This window comes from Culex quinquefasciatus, chromosome 3 (assembly GCF_015732765.1).
Source record: "Culex quinquefasciatus strain JHB chromosome 3, VPISU_Cqui_1.0_pri_paternal, whole genome shotgun sequence".
Lineage (NCBI taxonomy): Eukaryota > Metazoa > Arthropoda > Insecta > Diptera > Culicidae > Culex > Culex quinquefasciatus.
Genome location: NC_051863.1, coordinates 97,787,816 through 97,806,307, shown reverse-complemented (window position 1 = coordinate 97,806,307; position 18,492 = coordinate 97,787,816). Strand labels below are relative to the sequence as shown.

Below are 18,492 nucleotides of genomic sequence, written 5' to 3'. Positions count from 1 at the left end.
GTTCGTATGGGGTGAGTGATTGTGGTAATCGAATAATAGGATGCCTTACTGAATTATTTGTGTCTTGAGAGTAATTTTCGTTGAGTAATTCGTGTTTTTTTGTGATTTTTTTTTGTGATCTTAATTAATTGTTTTGTGATTTTCAAAGCCCTTCCTATATCATCGTTGATCGGAAGGCACGGCGTCGTGTAAAATGTGTATAATTTTTTCGAATAAGGTTTTATTTTTTATGGTGAAAAAGCCATTTCTATATAATGATCGAAAGACGCACTGACATTTTGGATTAATTAATAGTGGAGTGAAATAATTGTGAGTGAGTGATTTTGTGTGTTAACCAGAAAGACCTTCCCATAGCATCGTTGCTCGGAAGGCTCGCCGACGGGTCTGTTATGAAAGTCCTCCCCATAGCATCGTAGCTCGGGAGGCATCGAAAAGCCAATACCTTATCCTACTAACCCAAAAAAATAATCACGTGATGCTTGAAGGAGATGCTGTGGATTCAACGGTCTCAAGCGGTATCAACAAGTATATAGCGAAAAACTGTGTGCTTGATGAGTCTGCAACTTAAACTATCGGACTAACATTCCTCCCTTTCGTTCAACTGCAGGCTTCTTGGGAGGGCGCCGGTATTGACTACACAGCTAAAAAGTGGTAATCCAGCTGCGTGTAAAAGGCCTGGGTGTAAAATAAATATTGCATTATTTTATGCAATTTTATGTAATTTTACACCCTGAAATATGTAGCCCATCAGTATGGGAAACCTACCTGACCGAAATGTCAAGCTCATATATGCGTTTATCCTTACAGCTTTTCATCGGTCTGATGGCCGAGTGGGCTAAGGCGCCAGTCCTTACTGTTGGTGCTGGGTTTGAATCCCGTCGGTTGCAACTTTTTTTTTGTGTTTGCAAAATATGTACATGCAGTGTGTAATATTAAATGTTTATTTTGACGAAGGTGATGTGCATGCTTTCGCATGCGATTTTACCATCGGATTTTTTGCTGTGTAATAAAGTAGAGATCTTCAGAGGTTAAACAGTGAACGGATGGTTGGCTCCCACTGATCATTTTTGATTCATTGTTTAACTTCAGCTGATCTGTCAATAACGGAGTAGCAGCTCATTGGCAGTCAACCATGCTCATGCTCATGCTCATTCTTGCGCACTTGGATAATCAGATTTTGGTATTTCTGTGGTCTTCCACATACATGATTTTGGTATGATTTCATGGTATTTCACCATCTTATACTGGGCAACCAAGAGCACATCTTGGTCGCTGGTATTTGCACAAGACATACCAATTTTTTCATTTTCATACCATTTTAGTGCAACAGTTGTAGTTAGTGAAAAAACGGAAATGATCCATATGCCACAGCCAAATCTACTCACCTGATGATTCCATGTTGTTCTTAGTGATATTCTTCACCACATCGAATGCATTTGGCATTGATGAACGGCCTGTGCTTGATGATATTATGGCTTGCTGGTCCGAGACTCTGCTGTTTGTTCTGGTTGTTGAGTTGTCAGTGCTTTTAGTGAATTTTCTCCGAAAATCGTCGATTTTTGACTCATTAGGGCACACCTCGGGGTCGAAATCATTGTTGGTGTGCGTGATGGAAAAACGATCAAGTGTAGGAGTTTTTTTTTTTTTTTTTTGATTGAATGGAATCATTGAGTACCAAAGTGGGTGACTCTCACTGAGTGACGATCAACGTGAGAAGTGTAGCTCTACAGTGTTGCCAGGATATAGCCTTTTGCAAACTGAATGGCAAATGTTGTACAGATGGAATTAACCAAATCGCTGGCGGCTAATGTTGCCGTTGGGGAGTGATCCACGCGTGCTGCCGAATGAATGTCATCGTGGGCTCTGATTTCTAGCTACATTTGGGGGGTCACTTGAGGGGCAGTTTGAATCGCCCCCTAACCCCCATTTTCGACGCCGTTGGATATCACCCAGTCAAATCAATCCGAATTCTGAAACGGAATCTAATTAGAATCGTACACAAATTCCGTTTCAAACGCAACAACCGGTTCGAACACGGAACCGGTTGTTGCGTTTGAAACGGAATTTGTATACGATTCTAATTAGATTCCGTTTCAGAATTCGGATTGAGTTAACTGGGCATCTTCATATCTGCAATTTGGTGAGTTCGTTTCATGCTTTTGTCCTTTGTCGTTATTTTGTGTTTACGAACTTGTACACCCTTACCAAAAATCATGACTTTTTGAGTTCCAAATCCCACTTTTCATACGATTTTTTCGGTTCAACCCATATAACCATTTTTATGGTTGTAGTACCTGAACTCAAAAATCATATGAAAAGTGGGATTTGGAACTCAAAATCATGATTTTTGGTAAGGGTGTATTCGGTTTCTTCTGATAGTTATAGGTATATTTAGCTAAAAAATACTTTTTTTTAAGATTTTGCTTTTCGTTTTCGTGTCGTATAATATTTTTCGTGAGTTAGTGAACCGTTTAGTCAGGTTTTTAATTCCCTTTTTTTTATGTTGATAATATTTTATTCGTTCGGTTTTCACCTTAAAATCTTCATCGTGTTTATAAAGAAGAAACAAAACAATCTCCAAGTAGGGAAGACGCGATTATAATTTCGAAAATTTCGCCGGTCGTTTTAGTTTAAAATGAATTCATACAATAATATCCCTGGTCATTAGAGGCTTTATTTAAATATAATAACACAATAAATTCTGATCGACAACTTCTAATATTCAAACGCTAACGCACCAAATGGTGCACAATTAATTCTTCTATTTTATGAGGGTAACTGAGAGCTGAACCTCCTAAACTCTGCAACGTTTCATATTTTCGGGTTACTTCAACCAAGTCTAGTTTTAGTTTTAAAGGTAATCAAACAAAATAACTACAAATTTAAACCCTCTTTTGCCGGCTGAAGAGGTTTAATAATCAAACGCTTAATAATGCAGTTTGCTGCCTAACACACACAAATTAACCCTTATGACTCACCCGCAATACCTTCCGAGGTATATCCTAGGGTCCTAGCTTTCTACTAACATTGAGTCCAAAACCGCCCTACAAACAGCTATACCACTAAGGTGACGCAGGGATCCTTGCGCACGTTAGATAGGTGTTTACTAACATTCCTTCCGTTCCCCAAAGGATAGCTTGGACCCGGCGAGGACCCCCTTATGCCCTGGGCTGTATTACACACTCATCAAAAGATGAAGACATGGTATCTCCCGTGTTGGATTATTGCGCGTATTCCCGAGAAAGACACGCGGCAAACCAGCCTCGAAACGACGCGCCGCACTTTCGGCAAATGCGCGCTGTCAAATCCCATACTGTGCGTTTTGTTTTTGTTGATCTTCTTCTTCGAATCGCATGGCATTGTTGCCGAGAATGTTTTTAATTGCACCAAAAGTGCAGAAAATCGCTGGCAACAGTGTCTGCGGCACATTCTGAAATGCCGCGCGGCGTGTACCTTCGAGAGAAACGTACAATATTGTTCCGGATGAGGGTCTAACACAACCAGACCAAACAGTGGGATAAGCGTTGTGGAGCCATCCGTGGATAGGGCGTCCTAAAATGCTAATGCTAATGCTAATGCTAATGAACGGCCTGTGCTTGAAGTTCTTGAAGATTCTAAAAAATAACAAGATTGAAAAATAAGTGTTATTAAATTGAAAACTGGATTGAAATTCACTGCACCGGAGACAAGTGGTACATGTTTAGGCGAGTCCCATTTTTTTTACTTCGCTAGTAGGATGTTTGAAGTTTCTTTCGACATTCCAGATTCTTCGAAGAAAAAACGCCGAGGCCAAGAACCAGGTGGCCGCAAAGAAGGCTGCCGCCCGTGGTCAGGATGACGTTTACGACGAAGTCCCTGGACGATGACGAGTTTGATTTGTACCTGGATCGGAGGTATGAATGATCGCGATATCCTCCGCAACTTGCAGCGCAAGCTCAAATCGGTCCTTCAACCGTCGCAAGCAGTACCCTTTGGAACTGGTGCTGACACCGATTCGTGAGTTGGACAAGCAAATCTTCAAATAGTCAAAGAAACGTCTTGTATTCCCTTCCCCGTGCAGGACGAGGCAGACCGTACACAGAAAAAAATGTAAATTTACCCGACACGTAAACCGTGTTTCAAACGTAAACTCGCTTAATGTAAAATTCAAAACCGTTGTAAACAGCCAAACTCCATTTAAAGAACTATTATGTAAACTCTAATCCAACGTAATGGCCAAATTTCATGTGAATGAATTTTTGTTTACCAATTCCCGCAAAATTTGAATTCATGAAAGCATGTAAAATTCGAATCTATCGTAATTTTGTTTACTGAAATGCAAAAAATCATGTAAATTTCATTTTTTTTTTACGATTGCAGCGGATGACAGCTTAAAGCAAAACAAACTAGTCATTTACAGTTGAGGGCAAGTCAGGCAAGAGTAATATCATCAATTTTGATGTTATTGTTGAAAATCTAAGATCAAACAATCTAAAGCAAGTTTTTGTTGTTTGTTATTATTATTGTTTGTTGTTTTTAAGTGCGGCTTATGGAGGATTCGGAAGAACTGCCAATTTTTGACTGAAAAGGTTTTCGTTTGAATGTTAGTTAAAAAATCATCGCTTCCGTAACCGCTGTCAAAACCATGGGATTCTATGGTCGAATCAGGGACGAAAAATGTAAGTTTTGTTTTCAAACATTACATTTGAAGATCGTCAACAATAATACAAATTGTTTGTTTATGATTCTACCAAAAGCATTTGTACTCGCAACCTGCCCTGGAGTAAACTTTCCCAACCGGAAGCAGGACCTATTTCATTCAGAGAAAGCCTCGTCCTCTAGGGGCGAACCCAGTTTTGCTTGTGGAATGTCACCGCCTCTCCAGTTCAACTCCACGGAAAGCAGCCTTACCTCAAGGTGCTACGGCCAGACCCCCAACGTATTTACACTACCTCCAACTTCCGCCAGGGACAGCAGCATCTAAATCGAAAGGACATCCACAAATGGCCACGAACACCCTTGGCGGGTTACTTGGAGACCCGAAGAAAGCCGCTGCCCACTTGTACCTCTGCTGAACGAGAGTGAAGGGAAGGAGCAGGAACGGGAACATGGCTAAGATTGGAAGAGATTTCTTGATCCAGACACGTCTCGTTCGCTGAAACATAAAAAATATGTTGTAACTGACATTTGCCGGCAATCTTTGCCGATTCAGTTCCGGAAGGTTTCTTTTCCGGTAGAAATAGTTTGATCGAGTGCATTATGTACTTACAGTTGATGAAATATTAAGATATTTTTTGATTTTCACAAATTTTAGGTGCATTCCAAAATCCAAACAAAAAGAGCAAACTTTTTCTACCTTTTTCGACGATCAACGACGACGTAAATAAATTTTGACAGTTTGATTCAACTGATGCACACTGTAACTGAAAATCACACTTTGCTGAGTTCGTTTTCGCACTTTTTCATACGATTTTTTCAGTTCAACTACGATAACACTTTTTTGTGTAATCGCAGTCGAACTGAAAAAATCGTATGAAAAAGTGCGAAAACGAACTCAGCAAGTGAGCAAAGTGCGATTTTCAGTTACAGTGCATGTAAACATTTCAATCAGGTGTGTGCCCCTGTGACTGGAATCGTCGCAGTGCTGGCGAATCAATGCGGTGTTATATAAAGGTAAGTGGTTGGGGACTCTTTTATTACCTAACGCAGTTTGTCGACTGCTGTCCTACGCTGATTCTTTTGTCCTAAGTAAAATAATCAATAATTAAAGATTTTTGATTAGATTTGTTTTCGTAGAGTCTTAAATTCTATGGCCTACCTAAGGTATTCGCGTGATGCTGCAATTCTTTGTCAAAAACATTTTAAAAATTATCGTTAAAATTGAATATTTTTGTTGGAATATCTTATTTTTTACCCCTTTATTTAGTTTCTGCCTGTGTGGATCAATCGGGTCACGCTTGACTTTTTGCAATTCAAGGTTCCCACTCTTTCATACGTTTTCTAAAGTTCCACCAATTTAACTTTGCAATTAATATTTGTATAACTCTAGTACAGCGATCTAGGGGGGTGCCACTTAAGGTTTTCGGAGCGGATTTGGATCGGCTTCAGATCTTTCAGACCCGATCCAACTTTTAAACAAGATATGGGTAACTTTTTTGAGAGTGCAGATTTTGACGTTTTGAAACTTCAAACTGTTTGTTTATGTCTTGTTTCTACTATCAAACGTGGTCGCGGAGAAAAGGATGTTTTTTTCCGAACGCTATTAGGTTCGCGGAAGGAACTATGTAGCACGGTCCGGTCTACGAAGAGTTGCTTGCGATAATCGCGGATTAGCCAGTGTTTATTGTCATGGTTCCCGAGGAGGAATTTCTATGGCAGCTGTTTCGGGGAATGATTTCCTCTTTGGTTCGATCTTGGTAGCGGTGTCCCCTCCAGGGCATTTCCGGAATCTACCGTGTTTTGTTTGTTTTGTTTTGTTTTTTATTTGGAGGTGGGGAAAAGCCCTTTTGAGTTGTGTCAGAGGACACTCTCTCAGAGAGGCACAAAACCACCTCGTCTTAACGCATCAACAAGTTTACAAACTCCAATGATACAAGACGAGCATACTTAAATCTAACAATTATTACAATTAACGATTAACATTTATGTCACTTTCCTTAAAAATAATATCACAGATCTTCGCTACAAATTCCTAAGATGATTGAGGACTCGATTTTTGATAGTGTTGCGAGGAGAGAGAAATCAAAAAGTCAGAACAGGAATTGAAAATACGACACATGCTGGATAGTGGCTCATGATGTCCGTAATTCGTAAGTGCTCGGGGAACCCTCAGAAAGTAGTGGGTGCGGAGAGTGCGCCGGCGTATGTTGAAGTCGATGAGTTCCAAAACTGATGGGCAATCGATTGAGGACTGGAGAAGGTCGGTAACGAATGTTACTTTAGCCACATCACGTCGAGTAGAGAGAAGGTCAAGTTGTAAAATTTTGCAGCGCTCGACGTAACATGGAGGATTCAACGGGTCGGCCCATAAAACGTGCCGTTGTGCATAACGAACAAATTTCCGTTGAACAGACTCGATCCGCTGGATACTGTTCTGATAAAAGGGCGACCACACAACCGAGCAGTACTCCAAAGTGGAACGGACAAGGAACAGTACAATGCCTTAAGGCAGCTTATTTGGCGAAATTTTTTAGCGATTCTAAAAATAAACCCTAGTGTTTTTGAAGCCTTCGCTGTGGTGTATGCTAGGTGATCAGAAAATGTTAATTTGCTATCTAGCATTACGCCGAGATCCTTAACGCAAGATGTCCTTGACAAGAGTGTGTTAGTAAGTTTGTAGTCGAATGCAATAGCGGAGCGTTTCCGAGTGAAAGTGATTACAGCGCATTTGGAAGCGTTCAACAACATCTTGTTGTCCATGCACCAGTTAGCGAAGATGTTAAGCTGGTCCTGCAGGAACAATGCGTCACTACGCGTTTGAAATCGTATATTTATTTATTTATTTATTTATTTATTCGTCAAACATACGTAGACTACATGATCGTTGCTTAGTTTCTAATTACAAGGGGGAACATCTATCTTTGATTGTAGAACTGTTTTTTCATAGTGGATTTTGTCATTGTGAAATCGATTATGTTATTATATTTGTTATAAGTTTCCATCATTCTATTCATGGGCCCGTGTTTGGCGTAGTCAGTTCTGTGAAAATGCAATGCGAAAGGCTCACGTGCTCTCAATACGCGTGTGGGTTCATAGAAATTTAATGTTTGTAACAACTCTGGAGAATTAATTCGGTTTGCAATAAGATCATTTACGAACGAGAGAGAAGCGAATTCACGACGCTTTACAAGTGTTTCTAAGCTTATTAACATACAGCGTGCAATATACGAAGGAAGAGGAAACACTGTCCACCCTAGTTTACGAAGCGCAAATAGTAAAAATTGTTTTTGCACTGATTCAATACGGGTTTCGTGTGTTTTGATGTGTGGACTCCACACGACGCTACAATATTCAAGAATAGAGCGAACATAAGCTATGAACAATGTTTTCAATGTATAGGGTCCTTAAAGTTATAACTGAATCGTTTTATGAAGTTGAGCATATTAGTTGCTTTGAATACCATCGTGTTGTAATGTTCGATGAAAGTCATTTTAGAATCAAGTATGACTCCTAAATCTCTAACATTTGAACAGGTTTCAACTATCTGGTTGTCTAGTTTTACGTTTATATTTGGCTTATTTATTTTTCTGCTGAACAAGATCGATGTACACTTTTAATGTTAAGTTGTAAAAGGCTACGACAGCACCATTCAAAGAATATGTTGATTTCGTACTGGAATCTTGAAGCGTCAGTTTCGTCTTTAATTTTCATAAACAATTTCATGTCATCTGCGTAAATCGAAACGTTGATATGCTTAAATATAAAGGATACATCATTTACGTAAAGAATAAAAAGTAATGGGCCTAAATGAGAGCCTTGAGGTACCCCGGAAGTAACATTGATGAGCCTAGATATGAGGCCATTAAATTTAACACATTGCGTGCGTTTTGTTAAGTAAGATTTAAGCCATGAAAGTAGATTAGAATCAATTCCGATTTTATCCAATTTGAAAAGAAGCATAGGAATGTCCACTCTGTCGAAGGCTTTGCTAAAGTCAGTATAGAGTGTCTGTACAGAGTTTTTGTTATCCATTTCATTCAATGTGTAGTTTACGAACGAGAGAAGATTAGTTGCGGTTGAGCGCCCTTTGAAAAATCCATGCTGTTTTTGTGTTATGTAGTCTTTTAATTGAGCAAACATTTTGTTGTTAACTATTGCCTCAAAGAGCTTGGGAATACATGAAATAAGAGCAATTCCACGGTAGTTTTTCACGTCAGATTTTTTACCGGATTTGAAAATTGGAACTAAATATGATTTGATTTCTTCCAAGCACTTGGGAATATTCCTGATTTTAATGATAGATTAAATAGCCAATAAAGCGGAGAAGCCAGTTCAGAGGCTACATTTTTGCAAATTTTGGAGATATTCCATCTGGTCCGGTACTTTTGAACTATCAAGAGCTTTAAGAGCCGCCTGAATTTCATCTAAGGATAAGCTATCGACTATTATTTCGTTATTCGCTTGGGGTATAAAGGAAAAGTAGCTTCGGTCGCGATCGTTTTCATCAAAAGAGGTGTATACGCTTTCAAAAAAGTTTGCGAATAATTCACAAATTTCTGCACTGTTTTTGCCAATTTTATTGTCGAGAGACATATGTGACGGAAAATTACTACTTTTTAATTTTGATTTGACAAAATTGAAAAACTGCTTGGAATCACTCTTGATTTCCGATTCTACCTTTCTATGATACTTTTCAAATTCAAATTGGATGGTGACTTCTAACTGACTGCATATTTGTAGATACTCATCAAGTTTTTGGCTATTGCTTTTGTAAGCTTTGTGAGCTTTTGTTTTCTATTTTTAAGGTTTTTAACCTCTCTTGTAAACCAAGGCGGGTGTTTGTCAATTGTGCGTCTTTTTCTTCGTATTGGGACGCTTTCATCGAGGATGTCGTATATAATGCTATAGAAAGTGTTAACTGCTAGCTCGATGTTCGTTTCTTTCTCTAGTAATGCTTTCCAATCAACTTCTAATAGTCTACGTTTGATTAAGGGATAATTGGCATTATTGTAATCAGGAATTTCTTCGTAATCTGAACCATCTGGTCTGTTATTAGCCTTATGCACGAAAAGTGAAAATTCAATTGCTGTGTGATGAGCTTCATTTTTCCAAAGTGGATTATTTGCTTCAGTCACACAGAAGTCTTCAGTCATATTAGTAAAAAGAAGATCAAGAAAGCGATTATTTTGATTTTTAACATGATTAATTTGATTTAGGCCGAGAGAGTACATTTTATCAAAAATGAATTGTAATCTATCACTTTCCCCTAAGATGGGAATAAGAATAGACTCGTTTTCTGCGTCAACCATGAAGTCGACAGCACCGAGATTGAAATCGCCATACAAATGTATTTTGGATTCGGGATCTAGACTGGAAATAATTTTTTTCAGCGTTCCTGAAGAAATCTTCATATGAGCTGAGTGGCGATAACGGGGGGAAAATACACAGATGCAAAGATGTGAGTCTCTTTTGCAATCTGAGCTTTGACCCATACGTGTTCAAAGTGTGCAAAAACGTCAGAATCAAGTTTTTCTGAGTCAAAATCGGTTTTAATGGCGACTAAAACGCCGCCTCCTGACTTTTCCCGGATGATAACAGATTTCTATCATTCCTGAATACATTAAAGTTGCTAGAGAAAACCTCTTCGCTTAAAATACTAGCGTCCCAACTGGTCTCCGTGCCAAGAATAGCAGTATAAAGGCATCCGCTGATAGCTTGATTAATAGTGTCGATTTTTGCGGCACTTTTCATTCTATTGAAATTTTGACAGTAAGTCAAAATTTCAATTAAATTATTAGACGCAGTGGTTGGACTTGTCAAAATTAAATTATCGCTAGCTTCACATGAAGGCGTCATTAGTTCATAAAATTTCCTGTTTCCGAAAAAGAGCTACGTTGCGCTGGCCGGAACATCCAGCTAGGTGTTTCACTGTATACCTGTGCGCTTCTATGTATTAGCTGAGCTTGGGTGGGCTGTTGCTGTTGATGAAGTTGTGGTTGCTGTTGTGCCGGTGGGTGTTGCTGGTGAAGTTGTGGTTGCTGTTGTTGGTGGGACTGGGCTTGTAGTTGTTGCTGTAGATTTTGATGATGTTGTTGATGGGGTTGTGGTTGTTGTTGTTGTTGTTGATGTTGCTGTTGATGTTGCTGTTGCTGCTGGGGTTGGTGTTGACGTTGCTGGGACTGTTGTTGTTGGTGCTGGCTATGCTGTTGATGTAGTTGTTGATGTTGATGCTGCTGGGGTTGGTGTTGACGTTGCTGGGATTGTTGTTGTTGGAGCTGGATATGCTGTTGGTGTTGTTGTTGCTGGGATTGTTGTTGTTGATTGTGTTGTTGGTGTTGTTGTTGCTGGGATTGTGAATGTTGTGGATTTTGTGATAAGTTGACTGGTTGTTTTACTAAGTGTTGTGCCAGCTGATTGTGGCACAGGCGGTGAAGCCGGTCGTTACGTTGTTCTAAGTGGAAATTGTTGTCAAAGAAGCTGTAATCGAGCTCGTAATCGATCTCATCGAGGTCGTCTGTCCCGGTGTAGCTGGAGCGCCTATGTTTCGATGACGGCATACAGCTTTATGTCGTCAGCATAAGACAGCTTGTGGCACTTCAAAAGTAGATGTACATCGTTCATATAGAGCAAAAAAAATGAATGGACCAAGATGGCTTCCTTGGGGTACGCCTGAAAATACAGCGAAAGCAGCAGAAACAACATCACCGATCTTGACGCGCATCGTTCGACCAGCGAGATAGGACCTTAGCCAGTCAAGAAGCGAACCACCAAATCCCAGACGCTCCAGTTTTGCCACAGCTATACGGTGATTCAATTTGTCAAAAGCCGCAGACAGGTCCGTGTATAAGGCATCGATCTGCTTTCGATGTTGCATGGTCCGCAGGATAAAGGAGGTGTAAGCCACTAGGTTGGAACTGGTGGATCGTTTAGCCATGAACCCGTGTTGCTCCTGCGCAATGTAGCTGGAGCACTGGAACTTGATGAAGTCCAAAACAATCTGCTCAAACAATTTACTTGTTGCGCAAAGAGCGGCGATGCCACGATAGTTGCGAACATCACGTTTTGGCCCCTTCTTGTGTACCGGGAAAACGAAAGATTTCTTCCAACAAGACGGGAACACACCAGTACGAAGCGAGAGGTTGAACAAGAGAGACAATGGTGCTGCTAAGCTGTCCCCACATTTCTTCAGCACTAGGGCGGGAACGCCATCTGGACCACAACTTGTAGATCCTTTCAGGCGCAAGCAAGCTCGGCGGACCGCATCAGGATTCACGAACGGATGTTGTCCAATCGGAGGGCGAGCTGGGACGTTGTTGGCAGCCTTAGAGATGATCGCGTCGTCTACGATCTCGTCGTTGAAAACACTGCTGAACTGGGAGCGGAATAAATCGCAGATATCCTCCGGGTTCGTCGCTTCGGTGTCATCACGAACCATCACGGTTGGTAGGCCGGATTCTTTCCTCTGCTCGTTGACGTGGTTCCAGAATTTCTTGGGGTCCCGTTTCAAGCGATTCTGGATGGAGTGTAGGTGCTGATGGTATAACCGATTGTTCAGGTGGCTGTATCGGTTACTAGCTGCCCAGAAAAAGTTTCTCCAGCGGTCGGTTGGATGTTTTGAGTACTTCCTAAGCGCAGCCCGTTTTGCTGTCTTTAAGATCCGTAGGCGCTCGTTTGTCCATGGTGGATATCTAGCGGGTTGTCGCTCCTTCCTGGGCACGAACGTGTCGATTGCTTGACGTAAGATGTTCATCAGAGTTTCGGCGGCTCCATTCGCGTCGAGGTTATGCAGCAAATCGTTCCAGTTGATGTTGTTCAGGTAGACACACATACCAGCAAAGTCAGCGTTGTTAAAATCGTGGAAAAAGCTGCAGCTTGAAGCTCGAAAGGCATGAATTTTACATGAAATTGATACCAGTAGGGGAGAGTGAAACGATCTATTTTTACAAGCGGCTGTGGAGCAGGCAGGAGACTACAGCAAGTCGGTGTGTCAGAGCTAACGAAACATAGATCTAGCACGTTGTTAGAGATGTTGGGGATATCATTCAACTGTTTCAAGTTAGCTACAGAGTAGTCGTCCAAAACATCCAGTTTAAGCTGATTCGTTGGAGTAATGGCGAGGTTCGGTATGAGCTTGTTTGTCGGACTACGCGTCCAGCGGAGAGCAGGAAAATTAAAATCACCAATGATCATAACACTATCGTTAATTTTCATCATGGATGTCACCCAGGCCAGGGAATCTCTGTGTTGTTCGATCAGAGGCCGATCATTGTCACGTTTCGGGGGGATATAAACTACACAAATGAACAGCGTTGATGTAGCAAGTGGAACATTGACCCAGACCTGTTCGGGAATTGAACAATTTGGTGGAAACGGCTGGCGTGGCTTCAGAGCGGATCGAATAGCAAGTAGAACACCACCCCCCTGACATTTTATCGCTATTGACAGAGGTGCGATCGGAACGGAACACTTCGTATTCGGGGCCGAAAAGCTGACTGGATAGAGTGTCAGCTGTCAGCCACGTTTCAGTAAAGGCGTACATATCGTAAGATGCAAAAGAAATGGCGAGTGAGTGCTGAGCGATTGTAGTGTTTAAGCCACCAATGTTCTGGTAAAAAAAGGAGCAGATTCGTTTCTAGGGCTGGAGGGACCTTAACTCGTTCCGTAGGTTTGGGTACAACTGGTACTGCGGTATCATCGGGAATGGTGTCAGGTATGGTGGCAACGGAGGATGCGGCAAGCGGAAGCCCGATGGAAAAGGAGTCTGGCCGTGGAAGGGTGGTAGATTGGTATTTCGTGTGTTCGGTACTGCACTTGGTAGGACATCTCGATCTCGAGAGGGAACGGTCGATCGTGTACGAGGAGGGCCGTTAGATTTGGATTTGGTACTGGCGATTGCACGCGTGCGGTTTTCCGTGAACGGTTGAATAGTTACGCCATCAGGCCAAAAAGTGTGTGTGTTTACAATGGTTTCAATCGAATCTGGCACGGTTATTTTGAACGACAAAAATGACAAAGGCCTACCGTTTGATTTGTTGTTGCTTACGAGCTTGTTACATACTATCTGGTCTGGGTCACAGTTTGTTTTGCTTTGTATATACCTGATGATATTGGCAGATTTTTCGTGTGGTTGAAAACGTGTAACATAATACCATTTCTGAGTTGAATCGGTGGATGCACTTGCGGAGGCAACTGCAAGATTGATAGTGGCTGTTTGTTGAGCGTTTGCAGTGGCGGCAGTTTGTAAAGCCTGCTGGGTGGCGACCTGCTCGGCGGCGGCTTGCTGTGCGGCGGCCTGCTGGGCTGCGGCCTGCTGTGCGGCGGCCTGCTGGGCGGCGGCTTGTTGGGCGGCGACCTGTTGGGCTGCGGCTTGCTGTGTGGCGGCATGCTGGGCTGCGGCCTGCTGTGCGGCGGCCTGCTGGGCGGCGGCTTGCTGGGCGGCGGCTTGCTGGGCGGCGGCTTGCTGGGCTGCGGCCTGCTGGGCGGCGGCTTGCTGGGCGAGTTGCTGAGCAGAGGCGGCATGCTGAGCAGAGGCGGCATGCTGAGTAGAGGCGGCATGCTGAGCAGAGGCGGCATGCTGAGCAGTGGCGAGTTGCTGAGCAGAGGCGGCGTGCTGGGCAGTGGCGGCATACAGAGCAGAGGCGGCATGCTGAGCAGTGGCGGCGTGCTGGGCAGTGACGAGTTGCTGAGCAGAGGCGGCATGCTGAGCAGAGGCGGCATACTGAGCAGAGGCGGCATGCTGAGCAGTGGCGGCGTGCTGGGCAGTGGCGAGTTGCTGAGCAGAGGCGGCTTGTTGTGCAGTGGCAAGTTGCTGTGCAGCGGCGGCTTGCTGAGCGGTGGCTACTTGTGACGCTAAGATTTTTGGCGAGGCGGGTGGGTTGGTTTGCTCGGTTGGTGCAGTAGAATATCCAGCGGAGAACTCCGCCGCAAGGGCTGCAACTTCTAGAGCAACCTTGGAGGCCGCGTCGAAGAGGGGGTCAGAACAAAACTGTTCCGTGTCAACAGCGAGATGGTCATTGGAGTCTGAAACGGGAGGGACTGTAATATTGGAAGCAGCAGTTTGGTTAACTGAAACGTCAACTCTCGTGATTTTCTCCGGCTGCGATAATGATTGTCTGGATAAACTGCTCGAACGTGGTCGTTTCTCGCCATTCATGGCGGATTCGAAAATTTCGGTGAAGTTCAGAGGATCGTTGCCTCCGGCTACGGTGTCAAGGTCAGGAACAGGTGGGCGGATGGTACTGCAGTTGGGTCGAGAGCACAAGGTCCTGGTTAGTTGGCTCAAGATCTGAACTGTATCCAGGAGGGCGCCAACTAATTTCATCGTCGATGTTGTCCGTTGTAGGATAAGATCCATGGTGTTGCTGTTAGATGTTGCTTTCCGTTTTACAGGGTCACGGCATTTCGAACACAACCAGCAAACGCCGGCGGAATCCCGTAGTGGTTTAACGACGGTATTGTCCAGATTAGCACATTTTATATGCAAGCTGGCTGAACAGAATTAGCATCGAACGCGAGGCGAGCGATTGGCCGCTTTGCCAAGGCAAACATCTGCGTCGCAATTGCTCGATTTTGTCATTTCGATGCGTTGGATTGTTGTTGTTTGGAAGCGAAAAATACTATAGCGGGTCCGGGTGCGTGAGGGAGCGAGAAAGAGTGTATCGTTGGGAGACACTCGCAAGTTGTGATGTGTAATTAAACGACACGAAATCACTTTATCGCGTAAATTACACCTATCTATCACAGTGTCCTGTTAAATCCTTCACTAGTTTGCACCAAAATAGTACTCGCGAAGAAAAACGGTTAGTTTTACACTTGAAAAAAGCGATTTTAAAAGCGCGCATATGAAAGAGTTGTTTACGTTTACGCACAATGGGAGATGCTCTACCGTGAGCAAGTACCGAAGGAATCGAGAGCACCGAGTGGAAAGTTTGAAAGAGAGGCAGGTCTCGGCGAAGCAAAGGTGAGTCTGGTAGAGCAGAAAGCGGATCGCATCCTGTAGGAAGGAATGTCCGCAGAGGATCCATCCCGTTTCCCTATGCTTGGAATGAACCAAAACTATTGGCGCCGTTGAAGCAATCACATGAATCAATGAATGATTCATATAAAATGTTGGCTATTGAAAAGGAGCTGATGAACCTTTTATCCGGTTGAAAGTTGTCCTCTCGATAGCGATCAACAAATAATTAAACCTTACCTTTCATGATGAATTCTTTCCCTTTCCAGAGCTGACATCCAAAAGCAACGCTTTCTGTTCCGACGTAATGATTCAACTCCGGAACAATCCGTCTTTTATTCACCAGCGAGCGAAGCCAGGTGCGAACTTCAGCAAGAGTTTGTGTTAATCACATAGCATTCTACCTCTTCGCGGCGGTCGCTACCGAAGACCTGAAGGAGCGGCGGCGAATGGCGGAAATTACCACCATCAACCCCAGTAAAATCTCCACTGAACGTACCTTTGGGTCAACCTCCAGCGCCTCCCGTGGACAAGCCAAAAAGAGGACGCAAGAAGAAACAAAATCCGCAGAACTGCTGCAACAGCAAACCGCAACTCTAGCAACAGCAACCTAAACCGGCCCATCAAGGATTCCAGTCGAACTCGGGCATGAAGTCAAGCCAACCGCCAAGTTCTTCTAGCAACTAACAGTCCGACGGGTAGTCATCGTTGGCGAACGCTGGCTCTGATAACGCCAATGCCATGGGCCATTTCGCTGAAAACGGCGAACGTGCTCGGTCCAGCCGGACTCGGCAAACGCTTACCCTAACCTGCCATCTAGGTACCGAGGGCTAGCCGCAGACTGGTCGGACAAATCCATCAACCCGGTAGCTTCGTCGGCCTCGCCTTCTGCCTCCCCAGTTGTCCCTTCACCCTACCCTCAGTTATGAACCAGCTCGATCCACTGCACCAACGGTACATGATGCTGAACCAGAATCTCGGCCTGGGCACTCGGAATGCACAAGACGCGTAGGGGCGGTAAGGGCAGTGGTGACAGCATGGCCTTGGCGACGACAACGACCACAGCTATAGAACAGAACCCAGCAGTGCACAACTACCTCCTCCGACGAGGAGTACACTGGTGGTGGTGGCGGCGTGGGCGTAGATGTCGTGACTCGTGACACGGAACGGACCCGTAGTTTGGGGCACATCACGGGAGCTACCAATGGGGGAGGCGGGCACGGTGATTTTAATGTTAAAGTGTCTTTTTTTTTCTCGCGTTTATTTAGTGGAAGTGGGTGGTTAGGGGCAGGGAATAACAGCGTTTTTAAATTACTTAGAAAATCTTGATTATTGAGAAGATTCTTGCTGATTGAGAGCAAATCGATCAGGCCAATTATAAAAGTGTGTACAATTTTAGTGAACATTTTGTAATGCTGGGTTTGGAAAGGTTTTTTTGTATAGCCTTTAATATATTAACACATTATATTTGTCATCTTACAAAAAATAACTGTATTTAACAAGAATTGCGCACTCAATAAAATGAAATATTCTCGTCCTCGAGCGGGACCTTGTAGTCGTACGTGATCTCCTCGTTGACGCCGATCGGCTGCTTCGAGTAGATCACAATCTTCTTCTCCGACTCGATCGTGATGACCTTGGTGTAGCAGTTGGGCTGTGGAAGGGAAGAGAATTGAAAAGGATTAGAAACGTAATCAGAACTCAACAATGCAGGATCTTCTCACATTGCAACTGTGGTTGAGGAACCGGGCCAGGTTGCCGCACTTGGTTGCGTCGATGATGGTCTCCATGTCGATCCGGAACAGGTACGTGCTGCTGATGCCGATCGCTTCGTATTTGGTCTCGCGCAGATCCGTCACCGACGGGCGGACCACCTGGCCCACCTGCATCTTGGTGACGGCCTTGGTCGTTTCGATGTTCTTCAGGTGGTTTCCGGCTGCCGTACCGCACAGATGGAGGTACTTGTATTTGGCCTTTTCCCGCGGGTCTATCTTGCAGAAGCTTTGCGTTCGCACCGACCCCATCGAGTGCTGCTTGATGTCGGTGTCATCACCGAGCATCAGTTCGTAGCTTTGCCGGATGTACTGATCGTCCTCGGCGTCAAACCCGCGCGTCAGGAAATTGTACAGCATGGACATCTGTGTCCGGATATCCCGCTTGGGTACTTGGGCACAGGCATGAACGTGAACCGCTGCTGACCTGCGGCGAACGGAAGCAGGGCCTGCTGCTGCGAAAAAGTGGCTGCCGCGGCGGCAATGGTTTGTAGCGTAGCTGCTGCCGCCGCAGCTGCTTTGTCCTTCTTGTACTTGGCCTTGGGGGCGTTCGGGTCTTTCTTTGGTCGACCTTTAGATCGCTGGGCGGGGACGACTGGCGCGACCTCAGTCGCAGTCGGCTACTGCTGCTGTTGAACCTCCATGGGAATTTGGGCAGAAACTGTTGGGTTGCCGTTTCGGACAGATTGAACGCGATCTGGTACACACCACCCTTGGATGTCGAGCATTTTGGCGACGGCCAGCGGGTCTTCTAGGAAGATGAGACGCGAACAGGAACGCCCAGACTGCTGTACAGGCAAACCAGGCAGCACAGCACCGTGTTGTGGATGAAGCGGTTCTGGATGAGGCTCAAGGTGACCTGCGGGAAGGAATATAATTCTGTTTTCTAAACCTAACTTTAACTGGAAACATACGCCAACATCCCGGTAATTACGTACTCCTTCAGAAGCGAAGACTCCACCACGTCCATCCGTTGCGTCTGCAGTGTAATCCCCAACGCCTGCCTAAACTGTTGATCGACTTCACTTTGGCCGGATTCTCCTCCAGCTCGATCGCTAACTGCTTGTAATCGATGCACTTGACGATTATCGTGTTCAAACAATCTCAAATGGTAGTAAACCATAGACG

At 44.1% G+C, this 18,492-nt stretch overlaps 1 protein-coding gene and 1 long non-coding RNA gene across 2 annotated transcripts; both read right to left on the bottom strand.

Moving 5' to 3' along the window:
- Positions 1-4,890: 4,890 nt before the first annotated feature.
- On the bottom strand, positions 4,891-5,361 carry LOC119769948. Its single transcript, XR_005278590.1, has 2 exons — positions 5,249-5,361; positions 4,891-5,134 (listed from the first exon to the last, which is right to left on the bottom strand). It is a non-coding gene; the product is annotated as an uncharacterized LOC119769948 (long non-coding RNA).
- A 7,843-nt stretch (positions 5,362-13,204) lies between these two features.
- Positions 13,205-16,335, bottom strand: LOC119769130 (talin-1-like). The gene is made up of 2 exons (XM_038261031.1): positions 16,281-16,335; positions 13,205-14,673 (listed from the first exon to the last, which is right to left on the bottom strand). The coding sequence occupies exons 1-2, from the start codon at positions 16,333-16,335 to the stop codon at positions 13,271-13,273; spliced, it is 1,458 nt and encodes a 485-aa protein (XP_038116959.1). The 3' UTR covers positions 13,205-13,270.
- Positions 16,336-18,492: the final 2,157 nt, after the last annotated feature.

What these genes read in the sequence shown, in the direction of transcription:
- LOC119769130 (XM_038261031.1), bottom strand. Translation starts at nt 16,335, where the DNA reads ATGGCATTGGCGTTATCAGAGCCAGCGTTCGCCAACGATGACTACCCG. An exon ending in CGATGACTACCCGTCGGACT is followed by an intron (nt 14,674 to 16,280) that starts GTTAGTTGCTAG and finishes CCAATATTACAG; the next exon opens with TCCCTCCCGTTTCAGACTCC.